Source organism: Nycticebus coucang, chromosome 6 (assembly GCF_027406575.1).
Source record: "Nycticebus coucang isolate mNycCou1 chromosome 6, mNycCou1.pri, whole genome shotgun sequence".
Taxonomy (NCBI): Eukaryota; Metazoa; Chordata; class Mammalia; order Primates; family Lorisidae; genus Nycticebus; species Nycticebus coucang.
In genome coordinates, this window is record NC_069785.1 from 99,608,299 (window position 1) to 99,624,166 (window position 15,868).

Below are 15,868 nucleotides of genomic sequence, written 5' to 3' on the forward strand. Positions count from 1 at the left end.
TGGACCTCAGATACTGTCTCCTCAGGAAGCAGGCCACACAGGGGCCCAGTGAAACACTGAGGTCCCATGGCTGGAGGGCAGAGCTAGGACACCCGAGATCCTACAGCTCTCAGTCTGTTCCTGGAGTTCTCCATATCCATCTGTCTAGCCTCCCAACCACCCACCCTGTGGCTTTCAGCAATTTCCACATGAAGAGAGCATTTGGCTTCTGGTGGCAAGGGTCCTTACGGGACGCCCCTCCTTGAGGGGAGGAACAGGGAGAAGCTGAGGGTCCCCTGGCCTGGAGGAGGGGAGCTGTGTCAAGACAGCTCAAGATGGAGCTGTGACAGCAACTATACTGCCAGCCTGACACTGTGCCAGGCTCCCTGCCCAGCACTTCTTTCTGAGCATCAGCTCATTTACTTCTCAAGGGTGCTATACTACTTTACAGATGAGGAAACAAGTTAACTTTGAGAATCAGGAAAGAATAAAGACCTTTGGCCTCCAAGCTCAAAGTTCATCCTATGGCACACAGCCTATTAAGTCCTCATTGTAGAGATCAGGGCCCATGATGGCAAGCTGTGAGGTGTGTTGCTGGGAATGTTTTCCAAAAAGCACAGCACTGTGCCTCCCGGCTTCCCTCGGGACACTAGCAGAGACAGGCAGAAAAGAAGGAACAGCAGGAGAGGAGGGAAGTGAGGAGAGAACAGGAAGAGATGGAGGGGTATAGAACAAGGCAGGGACAAAGAAGCAGGAATAGTCTGTTTGCCCTTCAGGGGGGCTTGATGAGAGCAGCTGAGCCCATAGTGTAGAGGTGGCCCCGGGGGCGGTGTCCTGCTCAGGATAAACACCGCACTTAACAAGAAGGCGTACACACGAGCCCTGATGGGGCACAGATCCCACTTGGAAAATCAAATTGTGAGAATCCTAGTGGAGTATGATCCCTGTTGTAAAATGAATAACATAAAATAATAAACATTGAAGGAAAAAAATAGAGAAAAATGCTGTAGACTCAGTAGTGACCATCCCCAGGGGCTCAGATTAGGATTTTAACTTCCTGTGTTCTGTGTATTTCTACGATGTTTAACAGGGCACTTGTAATGCTTTGGTAATTTGTATGACAGATGAAAACAAAAATGTTTTCAAAGAGAGGGGTGTCCCTGCCCTCCATCCATCATCCCCTCCAAACTTCCAGAACAACCAGCATGTGCCTGTAACTCCAGGCCCCGTGCTGCAGGGAAGTGTTTGTGTACTATCTACACACCACTACTTACTAAAGAGATGTCAGTTCTGTCAGATTAATGTTTGAGGACTGAAAAGCTAAGAGTTTGTCCCTTCACTTTCCCCACTGTTGCTTAAATGTTAGTTTTAAAAAAAGTTGAAAGTTGAAATAAGGCCAGATGTGGTGACCATACCTGTAACCTCAGCACTGGGGGAGGCTGGGGAAGGAAGATCACTTGAGCCCAGGACTTTGAGACCAGCCTGAGTAACACAGCATGTTTTGTCTCTACAAAACATGGAAATATTAGCATGGTGTGATGGCACATATCTGAGAAGCTGAGGTAGAAAGATGAATTGAGCTCAGGAATTCAGGGTAACAGTGAGCTGCGATGGCTGCACTGCACTCTACACTGAGCCACACAGTGAGACCCTTTCCAAAAGAAAAACAACAACAATAACAACAAAAAGTAAAGATGAAATGAAGGGGGAAATGGTGTGATTTCATTTTATTTTTGTGACTATCGATGCTTGGGCCTAAAACACTTTTACTGTTTGTGACATCTACACTGCTTATCTCATCTTCAAGCTAGGAAAATAGGTTGCTGTTATGGTAATTACTAATCCAGTGAGAAAGGAAGCCTGAGTCAGATACAAAAGGAAAGGTAAAATGAAAAACCTGACAGCAAGGCTGGATGGCAGGGTAAAGGGGGCCACGGGGTGTGGGGGGGAAAGGGGCAGGAATCAGCCAGGAGGCTTCTTGGAAGAGGTGGGCATCTCAGGGAGGGAGGCCAGGCTTGCAGGGGACCTGCTTCCCATATCCCTGAGACAGAGCTGGGATCCCCGCCCATGTAGGAAGGCACTGGCCAGAACAGGGTGGTAGGCCCAACCTACTCCAACTCTGGACTCTGCCCCAGAACTTCTGCTGACAAGCCAAAGGAAAGACAGACTGGGCCCAGCGTGACCCCACAGAAACCTGTGCTCCCATCTCTCCCTGACAGCAACCTGTGAGTAGAAATAAGACCCTCCTGTCTCCACAAAGCTGTGTGTCTCTGTGTGTGTACAGGTGGCTGGGCTTTCCAGGCTCTGCCTCTGTGCCTATGCTCCACACCTGTCCTTGCTTGTGTGTGTGTGCATACACACACACCTCCAGGCCGGGCATGTCAGCTAGACCAGGCTGGTGTTTGGATCTAGGAGGGTGTTCCTCAAGGGAAAAGGAGAGGGGACAGGTCAGGAAGAGAGGAAACAGAGGTGTCAGTTGGCACTCTTACTGACAGATGAGCTCAGCCTGTGAACAGTGGGAAAATCAGGGGTAGGACTGGTTTCAGGTGTAGTTGGGTCCAGGGACTAGAATGATGTCTTCAGAATGTCTGTCCTTCAGAGGTGGGAAGCATAATACAACCAAGATATCACATCATGGCAGTGTTGTTTCTATTGGGCACAACAATGAACTGGATAACTTGTTATGATGCAGATTCCGATTCAGAGCTGGGTGAGGCCTGAGAGTCTGTATTCCTAGCAAGCTCACCAATGATGCCAATGAATGGCAGTGCTTTTCACTTACTGTGGGGAGTGATAAAAGCTAGGACCTCTCTCCAGAAAAATGTCTACAACAGATATATACATAAATTGTACATAATTCCTTACTGTCTCTGTGAAGTGAGTGGAATTTGCTGTTTCTTCCTGAAACTCCCAGGTTTATAAGGACTTGCCTCCCACAAGTTCAGAAGTGAGTGCAGGAAGTGGTACCTTCCCCGTGCGCTAGTGGTCTGAGGCCGAGGCCAACAGGCACAGCGGGAAGTGAGTGCTGGAGACACACAGGCAGACCCCAGCCAGGGTCTGGCTGTACCAGGGATCTGCCCCTACCCAGCCCTCTCTTTCAGCGTTGGGCTTACTCTAGCTTATCTTTCAGCTGGAAGGTCTGGCACATGGAGGACACACCACACCGAGGAGAGTCCACCTCTCTCACACCCATGGCCAACGGTTCGGAGAACATGGGGGCTGAGTTCTTGGAAAGCCTGGTCTGTTGCCTTCTCCACATGCTGTCCTGGCCTCCCTGTCCTCTGCCCGAGACCTGGGCTCTGCTCACTGCCCTCCCTCCAGCCCTCCTCTTCTGCCCCTGCTCCCCTCTTTGCCTGCACAGTTAAGAAACTCCCAGGTGTCGGTCTCTGCAGCAGAAAGCAGCCCCCTTAATTCCACTCCTTACACATTTACTAAGCACTTACTATGTGCCAGTATAGCCTACCCTTAGTCCACATGGCAGGGAAGGTCAAGGAGGAAGTGACATTTGAGCTGGGATGTAAGGAGTGAGACCAGAAGCTGGATTGGAGGGGGAACAGAAGCCTCCAAGGTGCTGGCAATCTCACGCTCACTCTCCAGTGGGACAGCTGAGGCATAGTACACAGGACTTTGGAGCCTAAAATGACTCCCCCTGCTCTCCCAACCTCCCTGACAGAGCTTCCTCCCCTCACTGTCCCACAGGGCTCACTTTTCACACTGCCATCTGCAGCAATGTCCACCCCTCACCCAAACATGCTCCATAGCCTGTGGGGTCTGTGGTGCCCTGGAGTCAGGATCAGGATGCCCCACCTGGGACCTTCCTTCCAGGCATCCTCTTGGCCCCTCACCAGCCACAGCTGAATCACAGGTGTCCCTGCCTTGGGCAGACCGTGTGCCCCTTTAGGCAGGATGTGTCACACAGAGCCAATACATGCTTTGCAGAACTTAGTGGGGTAGCCTTTAAAGTGTCCTGTGTGATGGTCCAGTCCCCCCTCAGCCCACTTGTGCACCTGGGGACAGGGGCTCCCATCTCTGCTCCTCAGCTGGGTGTCCCCCGCGGGTGGCAAGGCTGACCCGATGGCTCCCTGCTGGCTTTAGGAGGAAAACCAGCCCCCTGACAACAACTTGAGCCCCACAGAGGGCCAGGACCACTGCAGTGAAGCCAGGCCCAAGCCCCTCTCCACATGGTAGGTGATCTCCGTGAGGGACAGCAGCAGGTGGGGGGATCCTCCGAGAAGCTTTGCTGAGGAAGGAGTAAGTCACCTTCACAGGGACCCAGGCCTCTGGCTCCCACCTGCATCAGGCCTCAGAGAGATATCCCACAGGGAACCGTGTTGGGCCGCTCTGGCTGAAGAGACCCAGAGCCAGCCAGGCCTCCCTCTCAGCTGGGGCACGTTGGGGAGCCCCAAGGTTCAGTTTGAAAAGTCCTGAACTGCGCCAGGCCCTGGTTTCACACAGGGAGGCAAAAGCTTGGACAGGGATGGGGGCATGAGCCCTCAACTCACACCCCTGATGCCTCCAGACCCTGACTGAGGCCAGGGAGGGCAGGGGTGTGGGGAGGAGGGCAGGGGAGAGAGAGAAGGGCAGGGGTAGGAGGGAAGGGCAGCAGTGGGGGGAGGCAAGACTGGGGGGCCAAAGGGGTGGGGTAGGCATGGGGGAGGCACCCATCTCCTGGTGGGCAGGGGAGGCGCTCCCACCCTCTCAGCTATGGGGGTGCCACAGTGACAGAGCATCAGCCAAGGGGCCTGGGTAGCGCAGGCTGCGGCCTTGACTGTGGGTAGAATGCAGGCGCTTCTAGAGTCTTCTCTCTAGAATAGGAACTGCTGACTTAGATGAGCATTCAGGTCTGAGGGAATAAATGCAGGGCTGGACCATTTCCACCTTGTTCTGCTGACATGCCATGGGGGAGGGAAGTGGTCCTCCCTGCACTTCTGTGTGAGGACAAGCTCTGCCTCCCAGCAGGCTCCCTCCCAAACCCTGGAGGAGGCTGGGACCACGAGGGGGCTGCGCAGAGGGATGGCTCAGAGGCAGGAAGGCCTGAACTGCTTGTCGGCCAGCTCTGTCCTGGGAATGCCCCTCAGCCCTGTGAGAATGGCAAGGCCAGGGTCTGGCTTGTCCCATCACCGTTTTACCAGGGACACACCTTGGTGGCTTCTACTTGGAAGTGCTGAGGATCCCCACTGGGGTGGGAGTCTGAGGCACCCCTCATGGACCCTGATGGCCCTATTCTCAGGAGGAACCTGAAGCCAGGCCTGAGAGTTAGAAGCTTCTGCAGGGAGCATGCACAGCTGCTTCGATGGACCAGCACAGGCCTGCTCTGCACTGGTGAGCCCTACCAGGGGACCATACCCCTGCCCCCTACCCGTGTCTCAGGGCAGGTCATTCACTTACCCAGTCATTAAACAAACATCTGTTCAGCAGCAGCTCTGGGCCATCTCCCTGCGGGCACTGAGGCGTTAGTTAGCTGGTCAGAATCATATTCCCAGGGCACCCCCTCTTCAGTAAGGGATGGGAACCAATATTCTACAAAATGCAGAAAGTCCTCTGGGAGCGCCGAGGAAGGATTGGGGTAGTCAAGGAGGACCTCCAGGAGGAGGCAATACTCCAGGAGTCTCACAGGTGAAGTAGAAGTTAGCCAGACAGAAGAGAGAAGTCGCCCAGTGCAGAGGAGTCACGGGAGAACCCAGCAGGCTGTGGGTTTTGATAAATTCTAGGCCCATTCTTAAGGCCAGAGGAAGCCATTGAAGGGTTTAAACAGGAAATGTCAAGGCTGAATTCACACATGGAACCCTAGAAGAGGGGGTAGGGATGACAAGGAGAAGGAAATGTTGAGGGCTACAGTGCATGTGTGAGACTGAAGTGATAAAGGATGGACAGAGTGGGCTGCGGACCTTGGGGAAGCAGTGCCAGCTGAACTTGAGAACTGAGCAGTCATATGTGGGGCAGAGGGGACCCCGAGTCAAGGCCCCCTTGGGTTCTGCAGAGCTGGAGAATATGGTGAAAGAGGAAGGGACATGAGTAATTTAGACAGTTTGTTGGAGACACCACTGCCAGACCATATGTGGGGAGAAGAGGTTTCCCAGGGACACTGGAGAATGAATTGAGAAGTAGGTCAGGACAGAAGCTTGGGGACCAGCCAAACAGAAGGGGTTAGCTGGACCAAGAAGTTAAGGAGAGCAAAGGGTTTCAAGAAGGAGGGAAAGATCAACAGTGTCTTGAGAGGGCCTTCAGGAAGAGAACTGAACAGTGTCCATTGATTTAGGGACAAAGAGGGGTCACTGGTGACCTAGCATGCAACAAATGAACTGGAATGAAGGGGAGGTGAGGTGTAGACAGCAAATGTAGGTGGCTCTTTGGGGAAGAGTTTTATGAGAACAAGGAGGGAGTATGAATTGGCAGGGTGTGACAAGGTGACAGGAGACACTTTGACTGTGTTTATGAGCTGGAGGTAGGGGGAGCCTGTAGAAAGAATGTGAAGGAACAGTAGCCAGGCGTTGTGGCGGGTGCCTGTAGTCCCAGCTGCTTGGGAGGCTGAGGCAAGAGAATTGCGTAAGCCCAAGTGTTAGAGGTTGCTGTGAGCCATGTGACCTCAAGGCACTCTACCCGAGGGCGGTACAGTGAGACTCTGTCTCTACAAAAAAAAAAAAAGAATGTGAAGGAACAGGAGAAAAAGAGGATTAAACAATGTCCTCTGGGCATAGAGAAGGCTCTGAGGCCCACGGTAGGGACAGGTCTTCCTGGGGGAGGGCTGGGAGAGCCCATCACAGGTGCTTGAGAGGGGAGGATACAGTGAGTGAGATAACAGCAATGGCCCCAGTCTGAAGGTGAGCTGCAAGTAGCCTACATCTACAGGCTCATCCTCTGAGATGGTGTTGCTCGTGCCCCTCACAGAGTTCTTCTTGAGAGTGTATCCAAGACAGTGAAGTCTTCCTTCGGCAGGGCCTTACACTAGGGCCTTCTCTGGTCCCCTGGCAGACTCAGATTTCTTTCTCTTAAAGAAGTGATTGAATTCTCTCTAGTGGAGAATAAAAATTACCTCTCATTCTATTTCCACTTGCATGCATCTTGACTATCAGGAATTCAATTTTTTTTTCTTTAATTAAAAACATTTAAAAGAAAAATTTTTTATAAAGATGAGATCTTGTCATGTTGCCCAGGTTGATCTTGAACTCTAGGTCTCAAACAATCCTCCCACCTTGACCTCCCAAAGTGCTGGCATTACAGGTGTGAGCCACTACGCCCAGCCAGGAACGTCGTCTTTATGTATCCATTGCAATGTCAAGGTTGACTTTCTCTGTGTTTGGGTGATTTTGATTTCCTCTGGCTCTTTGATATCTTTGTTGTGGGGCCCTTCACAAACTTTCTGGGAGTGGCTATGACAGAGAAATGAAGCTCACATGTCAGTGCTTCGTGCCTGAGTGGCTTTCTCGCCTTAGGTAGAGTTCCCCATAAAATGGTGGCAGTGGAACCATCAGACTGACAGGGATGGCCTCATGTCCCCTGTCATAAAAGAAGAGTATGCTTCTTTTCAATTATTCTAACCAAAGTCCCAGGAGACCTTTTATTGGCCTAGGTCAGATTATGGATCCATCCATGGACCAATCCCTATGCCCAAGGGGGGTTGGTGGTGGTCTCACCACTCCTGAAGTGGGTCAGCACCTCTGAATTACCTAGGTTAAGAGGAGCGAAGGGTGGCCAAGGGAGAGAAGAGTCTTGTCCCCAGAGGAGTGAATGGACTACATGGGTAAAAATACTTCCTAAGAGAAAAACTCAATTCAATTCAAGTTGGGGGTAGGGGGAATAAGGAAGGGGCATAGGGGAGGAGGGGGATTGGGATGCTCCCACTTAATGGGCACAATGTAGGGGTGTATGGCACACCTTTTGGGTGCAGGACACAACTACAAGAGGGACTCAACCTAACAAATCAAATATTGTGACCTGGTCGTTTATGCTGTCACATTGAAATAAAAAAAAAAAATACTTTGTCATTTCTCCTGGACCCTGCCTGGAGGCCTCTTCCATATTGTGCCTTCTCCCTGAGTCTGTCTTAGCCTTCCCAGATCCTCCTGTCCTTCCTGGCCCACTTCAGCCTTGAAGCATAGGTGTGAAGGCAGATAGTCTTTTCTGGAATCCTAGCCCCGTGTCCTCCCTGTGTGAGTCACTCTGGCTGGCCTCAGATGCCTGTTCTCTATGTAGGCATCACTGTAGCACCCACCTCACAGGAGTGTCATGAGCATTAACTGTGAAAGTGCATATAGAGTGCAGAGCTCAGAACCCAGGGGGACTCTGCCCTGCCAGGCCCCCTCCCTTGAGCCCCAGTAGCCTGAACCTGCATCCCCAGTACTGTTCTGCAGAGCTCCTCCTGCGTGTCTCTAAACAACACTGCCCCCCCGCCACAAGCTTCCATGTAAGAGAAAGGTAACTTTATATTCTATAATTCATCTTATTTTCTGCTTCAGTCTTACCGTTCCACTGAGTAACAGGCACTTAATTTCTGTCAGTTTAGAATCTCCCATCAGCCCTTCGCAGGCGGTCTCCAGAAGGCCTTGTCCATTGTCACTGGTCATGTGTCTACTGACCTGTCTGTTTCTCTGATTGGTCCTTGCAGATGGCCATGGACATACCCCCCTCTCCATCAGGGCCTATTCTTGCCTTCCGCCCTCTAACTCTCCCAGGCTCTCATGGAGACAATGCCCTTGTTTTGAGGCCTGCAGAACCTGTGAGCATCCAGGGCACTACCTGTCACAACCACACAGGCCCTGCTCACTCAGAAATCCTGGCACCTCCCAGTACTCTACCTGGGAAGCCAGGCCCAGGGCTCCTCTGCCTGCCACACCACAGACACAGCTGGCTTTGACTGTGGCATTGCAAGCCAGACCCTTTCCCTAGGACCTCCCAGTCAGCTTCTTTGCTCTTGTCATGCTTTAACTAGTTTGGCGACAGAAAACAAAAATGACTGACAATTTTTCAGATCACATTTTTCTTAATCCATGGCTATAAGTCTCTTCGATTCTTCAAGGACTCCGGGTTTTAAAATTCAGAAGCCGGGGACAGACATTTCCCCCTTTGCTAGCCGCGATCACATACCTTTCTTGAGGCATAAGCACAGATTGGCCCAGTCATTTAATGGAGAGAAGGGCAGAGGGGGAAGAGGAAATTCCAGAGAGAATGGTCATTGGTTGACATTTCAGAATATAGCCCTAGTACACATGCTGATTTATTCGTCTCCTCCCTCCATCCCAGCATGGCTGTGGATCATGGCAGGTGCTCCATCAATGCCCAGAGATTTATGCTGTTTTGCTTCATAGCCTCCTTACACATGTCCCTCACATTTGGTCAGCACTTTACAGTTTGCAAAGCCCTTCACACATTCTGCCAATTAACTCATAACAAACTTTGGACATAGTAGGGATGATTATTCTCATTTGTAGATGAGAAAACTGAAACTCAGAGAAGTTGGGTGACCTTGGTGGATTAAGGTGGAGTCTGTGGGTGGGATGCACCAGCCTGGAGAGGCAGGATCACCATCACTGGCCCCTTCTCTGTCTCCCCTCAGCTTACTCGGCCTTTCTGCTGGTTGCCTGCCTCCTAGACTTCCAGAGGGCCTTGGCACTGTTTGTCCTCACCTGTGTGGTCCTCGCCTTCTGGGCCCACAGCCTGCTGAAGAGGCTTCTGGAGCCAAAGCTGAGGAGGTGTGTCAGACCTCCGGGCCATCCCTGCCTGAAGGTCTGGGTTAAGAGGTGAGTGAACTCACAGCTCTGGGCAGGGCAGGGGGAGGGCTCGTTGCCTGGGGGGTCAGCTCTGGGGTCACAGCCAGGGCTGAGTACTTTCTGGGTGCCCCAGGCCAGAGTTGCTAGACAGCATCCTTCAAAGGCAACAGCCACCTCTGTGGTGTTTTGCCAGTTCTTGTCTGGTTTTCTGCCCCAGTTGCAGTAGGTGATTGCTGGCTGAGAACAGGACTCATCAGTCTCCTACCCTCTGAGATCTCAGCCCATCCACACAGGGAGGGCCATATCAGTGCCTCCCATCAGATCGCCTGGGCATGTATAAGACGCACAGCCACCAGGACCACCCCTAGCGTCTGACTCAGCAGACTAGGTTGGGGGTACCAATTTTACTTAGCCGGCAGAGGACTCTGATTAGCCAGCCATGTCAACAGTATGGGAATCCCCTGGTTTTCAAACTGGATACCCTGGAGCTCTGGGAACCTCAGAGATGCCACAAAGCAGAAGAGGGATGTTGGGGAGGAGAACATCAGACCTCTCTCCTTCCCATTTCAACCACGCAGCTCTAAATCTATGTGTTTTGTAAATCAAGGTTTACAAAAACAATTAGCTAAAAATAAAGGTCTCTATGGTTTATAAAAAAGGCCACCAATCTACTTTAGTATTCATGTTGAAGACTGAACTGATGACCAAAGATACCCAATGACAGAGTCAGGGCAATGCAGGGCACAGTGTTTCCCAAAGTGAGATTCATGTACCACTGCAAAACGATTTGAGCCAGCCTATTGACAAACACCTTTAAAACTTTATTGGCCAGGTCTAGTGGCTGATGCCTATAATTCCAGCACTCTGAGAGGCTGAGGTGGGACGATCGCTTGAGTTCATGAGTTCGAGACCAGCCTGAGCAAGAGTGAGATCCTGTCTCTACCAAAAATAGAAAAATTAACCAGGCATGTTGGCAAGTTCCTGTAATCCCAGCTACCTGGGGAGCTGAGGCAGGAGGATCACTTGAGCCAGGAGTTTGAGGTTGCTATGAGCTAGGCTGACACCATGGCACTCTAACCCAGGCATCAGAGCAAGACTCTGTCTCCCCTTCCCAATTTTTTTCTCTTTTATAAATGCCTTTACTTTTAAATTTGCCTTTCCTTTCCTTTTCTTTTTTTAATTGAGACAGAATCTCACTTTTGTCACCCTCAGTAGAGTGCTGTGGCATCATAGCTCACAGCAACCTCAAACTCTTGGATTCAAGCGATTCTCTTGCTTCAGCCTCCCTCTTAGCTGGAACTACAGGCACCAGCTATTTTTTATTTGTTTGTTTTAGCAGGCCTAACCCAGGTTTGAACCCACCATTCCTGGAGCATGTAGCCAGTGCCCCAATCACTGAGCTACAGGTGCCCAACCTGCCTTTCCTTTCCTTAATAGACTGTTTTGTTTTTTTTTGAGACAGAGTCTTACTCCAGCTTGAGTGTAATGACATTGTCATAGCTCACAGCAGCCTCAGAATCCTGGGTTCAAGTGATCCTCCTATCTCAGCCTCCTGAGTAGCTGGGACTACAGCCACCCGCCACCATGCCCAGCTAAGTTTTCTATTTTTAGTGGAGACAGGGTCTCACTCTTGCTCAAGCTGTTCTTGAATTCCTGGCATCAAATGATCCACCTGCCTCAGCCTTCTAGAATGCTAGGATTACAGGAGTGAGCCACTGCACCTGGCCCATTAGGCAGAATTTTCAAAGGATTTATTTTTACAGAGGTCTTCTATTGCTGACAAGTCATTGATAAGTGTTACCATTTGAGGGATTGTTATAGAGTTTCCTTTTAAAAAATGCATGCAGATAAATTGGAGTTCATAAAAACTAAAAACTTTGGGGCCAAGTTCAGTGGCTCATGCCTGTAATCCTAGCACCCTGGGAGGCTGAGGTGGGAGGATTGCTTGAGCCCAGGAGTTTGAGGTTGCAGTGAGACATGATGATGCCACTGAACTCCACCCAGGGCAACAGAGTACGACTGTCTCAAAAAACTAAAAACTTTTTGATTTAAAGGATACAATCAAGAAAGTGAAAGAACAACCCACAGAATGACAGAAAAAAATTGCAAATCCTGTATTTGCTAAGGGACCTGAATCCAGAATTACAATCCAACAATAAAAAGACAGTTGGAAAATGGTAAAAGAATTTAAATAGACATTTCCCCCCAGGTATATGAGCAACTGATAAGCACATGAAAACATGGTCAATATCACTAGCTGTCAAAACCACAATGAGATACCTACCACTCCACACTCAGTAAAATGGGTATAAACAAGCAGATAGTAACAAGTGTTGGCAAAAATGTAGAGAAATTGAAACCTACATGCATTCCAGAAGGAAGTGTAAAATGGTGAAGCCACTTTAGAAAACAGGCTGGTCCTCAAAATGTAAAGTGTGAAGTTATCATATGACCCAGAAATTCCACTCCTAGGTTTCCCCTCCTATGTATATCTCCATACAAAAATATGTACACACATGTTCATATGGCATTATTCATGATAGCTCAACAGTAGAAGCAATCTAAATATCCATCAACTGAAAAATGGATGAGAAAATGCACATAGCCATACAAAGAAGTATTATTTGGCCATAAAAGGGAATGTAGTGTTGACAAATAATATTATGATGAACCTTGAGAACATCATCCTCAGTGAAAGAAGCCAGTCATGAAAAACTACATACTGATGTGAAATGTCCAGAATAGCAAATCTATGGAGAAGCATAAATTAGTAATTGCTTGGACATGAGAAGATTAGGGGTGATGAGCAATAGTTTGGGCTGATGAAAATGTTCCAGGATTGTAGTCATGGTTGAACAAATCTGTAACTATACTAAAAACCATTGAACCATACACTCTACATGGGCAAACTGTATGGCATATGAATTTTGTCTCAATCACACTGTTAAAATATGTAGGATTTGGGGATGGGCATAGTTGTTTATACCTGTAATCCCAGTACTCTGGGAGGCCAAAACAAGAGGAGCATTTGAGGCCAAGAATTCAAGACTAGCCTAGCCTCATCTCAAGAAAAGAAGAAAGAGAGAGAGAGAGGGAGAGAGAGAGAGAGAAAGAAAGAACATGGATTTAATTTTGGCTTCCAGCCAAGATGGAAGAACAGAGATCAGGTTTACCTTTCCACTTCAAACAACTATAATTCTAGAACAAATATTTGAAACAAGCTCTTACAACATTGGACATCAGGCAATAAGGGATGGTGATCTTTGAGAAATAGGAAATAAATGAGGTGAGTCCTGTGATCATCCAGCTTACTGCCTGGAGAGGGTTTCCAGGCCACACTAGAGGGAAGGAGAGATAGGATGGGGCCAGCATATTCCCTAAGTTGAAGAGACAGCTGGAAATCCAGGGAAGAAAAGATAGCTAGCGTTAATGTTGCAGAGCACCAGAAAAGAAAGCTACACAGACAGAAAAGGCCAGAGATACATAGAGACTCCTCCCGAAAATCCAGTTGAGTTCTGGTATGAAGAAACTACCCTTGGCTAGGAGAATCACCCAAAAGGATAAGAGAGAGTTGTACCTGGAATCATACAGGGCCAGGAATAGTGTCCCAACAGGAGGCAAAAACCTTATAATTCATAAGACATCGTTTATAGTATGAATAAGGGTCTCGGCTGAGTGGCAGGGAAAAAAATAAACCCCAGAATAAATGTTTTTCAGACTCTGCCTAACAAATCTTAGACAAAACTTGACAGAGTCATATGGAGAATCAGTTCACCATGGCACAACTTTAAGTGGGAAAACACGCATGAGCTGAAGTCACCAAAGGAGAAGGAGTGCAGAAGAGATACTTGAAGAAATAATGCTCAAAAAATTACAAATAATGCTCAAGATTTTATAACCAAAGATTCAAGAAGCTCCACAAATTCCAGCACAGGAAACATGAAGAAGATAATGCCTCATAATCAAATTACTTATAGCCAGTGGTAAAAAGAATTTTTTTTTTGAGACAGTGTCTCAAGCTGTCACCCTTGGTAGAGGGCCGTGGTGTCACAGCTCACAGCAACCTCAAACTCTTGGGCTTAAGCAATTCTTTTGCCTCAGCCTCCCGAGTAGCTGGGACTATAGATGCCCACTACAATACCTGGCTATTTTTTGTTGTTGTTACCCTTATCATTTTAGCAGGCCCAGACTGGGTTTGAACCTGCCAGCCTTGATGTATGTGGCCAGCGCCTTACCCAATGAACTATGGGATACCATCCGTAAAAAGAAAATCATAAGGACAACTAGAGAAGAAAAGACAAAAAAATATGGCTTATCAGCAGATTTCTTATTGAAAATTTGAGAAAATAGTGGAACAGTAAACAACAACAATAATAACAAACCCCCAAACCTGTCAACCTAGAATTCTTTACCAGTGAAATATCTCCCCCCACAAAACAAGAGGAAATAAGAACTTTTTCAGACATACAAAAGCTGAAATAATTCTTTAGGTGTAAAGCATATTTGTACTATGAGAAGTATTAAAGGAAATTATTCAAAGAGAAGGAAAATGATACCACATAGAACCTGGTTCTACACAAAGGAATGAAGAGCCTTGAAAATGATAACCACATGGGTAAATATAATGACATTTTTCACATTTAAGCATTTTTTAAAAAAAATGTAATGAACATGCAAAGCAAGAATAAAAATGTACAAGTATGGAATTTATATTATATGTAGAAGTCAATATCTGAGCATACACCTGCATCTGGGAGTTTGAGGATCCTATGCTCTATAGTGCCTGTGAACAAGCCATTGCACTCCAGCTGGCCCAAGACAGCAAAACCCCATCTCTCAAAAGGATGTTTTAAAAAGAAGTAAATAACAATACTACAATGGTTGGGAAGGAAGCAATGAAATTATCCTACATGCAAAACAGGATAACATCGCTTGAAGGTAGATGATAATAAGTTAAAGATATGTACTATAAACGCTAAAGTAACTACTAAAATAACACTACAAAGCATTATAGCTAGCAAGTCAAAAAAAGAGAATAAGAAGGAGCCGATCTGTGGCTTGGCGCCTGAGGCTCAAGCGGCTAAGGCACCAGCCACATACACCTGAGCTGGCGGGTTCGAATCCAACCCAGGCCCACCAAACAACAATGACGGCTGCAACCAAAAAATAGCTGTGTGTTGTGGTGGGCACCTGTAGTCCCAGCTACTTGGGAGGCGGAGGCAGGAGAATCATTTAAGCCCAGGAGTTGGAGGTTGCTGTGAGCTGTGATGGCTCTACCCAGGGCAACAGCTTGAGGCTCTATCTGAAAAAAAAGAAAGAAAAGAAAAAAAGAAAGAGTCAATCTGAAAGATGGTAGCAATATAGGAAAAGAGAAACAAACAAAAAAATAGGACAAACAGAAAATAAATGTGCAAGATGGTAGATTTAAACCCACTCATACCAATAATGACATTGAATGTAAATGACATAATCCTAGTTAAAAGTGAGATTGGATACAAAAGCACGAGCCAACTGCGAATAATAAGGATAACTATTTATTTGCTGCCTAACTATAAATAATAAAGATATTTCTAGTATCTTTATTCATAATTCCCCAAACCTGGAAGCAATCAAGGTGAATGGATAAATAAAATGTGGTACATCCAGACAATGGAATATTATTCAGTGTTAAAAAGAAGAGAACTATCAAGCTAAACAAGGACATGTCTGAAACTTAAATGCATACTGTTAAGTGAAAGTAGCTAGTCTGAAAGGCTATATACTGTGTGATTGCAGCTATGTGACATTCTGGAAAAGGCAAAACTATGGAGAAAGTAAAAAGATCACTGGTTTCCAAGGGTTGGGGAGGGAGGTAAGGAAGGGATCAGCAGAGCACAGAGGACTCTTAGGGCAATGATGATGCTCTGTATGGTGGCCACGTCACTGTGTTTACCTAAACCCAAGGAATATGCAACATCAAGAGCGAATCTTAAACTATGGATTCTAGGTGATTATATTGTGCCCATGTAGGTCGTCAATTGCAACAAATGTACCACTCTGGTGGGGATATTGATAATGGGGGAAGCTGTGCACATGTTGGGGCAGAGGGCATACAGGAAATCTCTGCTCCTTCCTCTCAATTTTCCTGTGAACCTAAAACTGCTCTTAAAAAAAGATAGTCTTGGAAGCAATCAGACTGTTCC

At 47.8% G+C, this 15,868-nt stretch overlaps 1 protein-coding gene across 5 annotated transcripts in view; it reads left to right on the forward strand.

Moving 5' to 3' along the window:
• The first annotated feature begins 2,136 nt into the window (after nt 1–2,136).
• Nucleotides 2,137–15,868, forward strand: part of SLC28A1 (solute carrier family 28 member 1) — a 68,380-nt gene continuing 54,648 nt past the window's right edge. For all 5 annotated transcript variants that reach the window (XM_053594490.1, XM_053594492.1, XM_053594491.1 and 2 more), the window contains exons 1-5: nt 2,137–2,204; nt 3,110–3,218; nt 4,075–4,163; nt 5,210–5,301; nt 9,533–9,716. In XM_053594490.1, the coding sequence (XP_053450465.1) occupies nt 3,126–3,218; nt 4,075–4,163; nt 5,210–5,301; nt 9,533–9,716 (458 nt within the window). In that variant the 5' untranslated portion in view covers nt 2,137–2,204; nt 3,110–3,125. The remainder of the gene's footprint in view (nt 2,205–3,109; nt 3,219–4,074; nt 4,164–5,209; nt 5,302–9,532; nt 9,717–15,868) is intronic.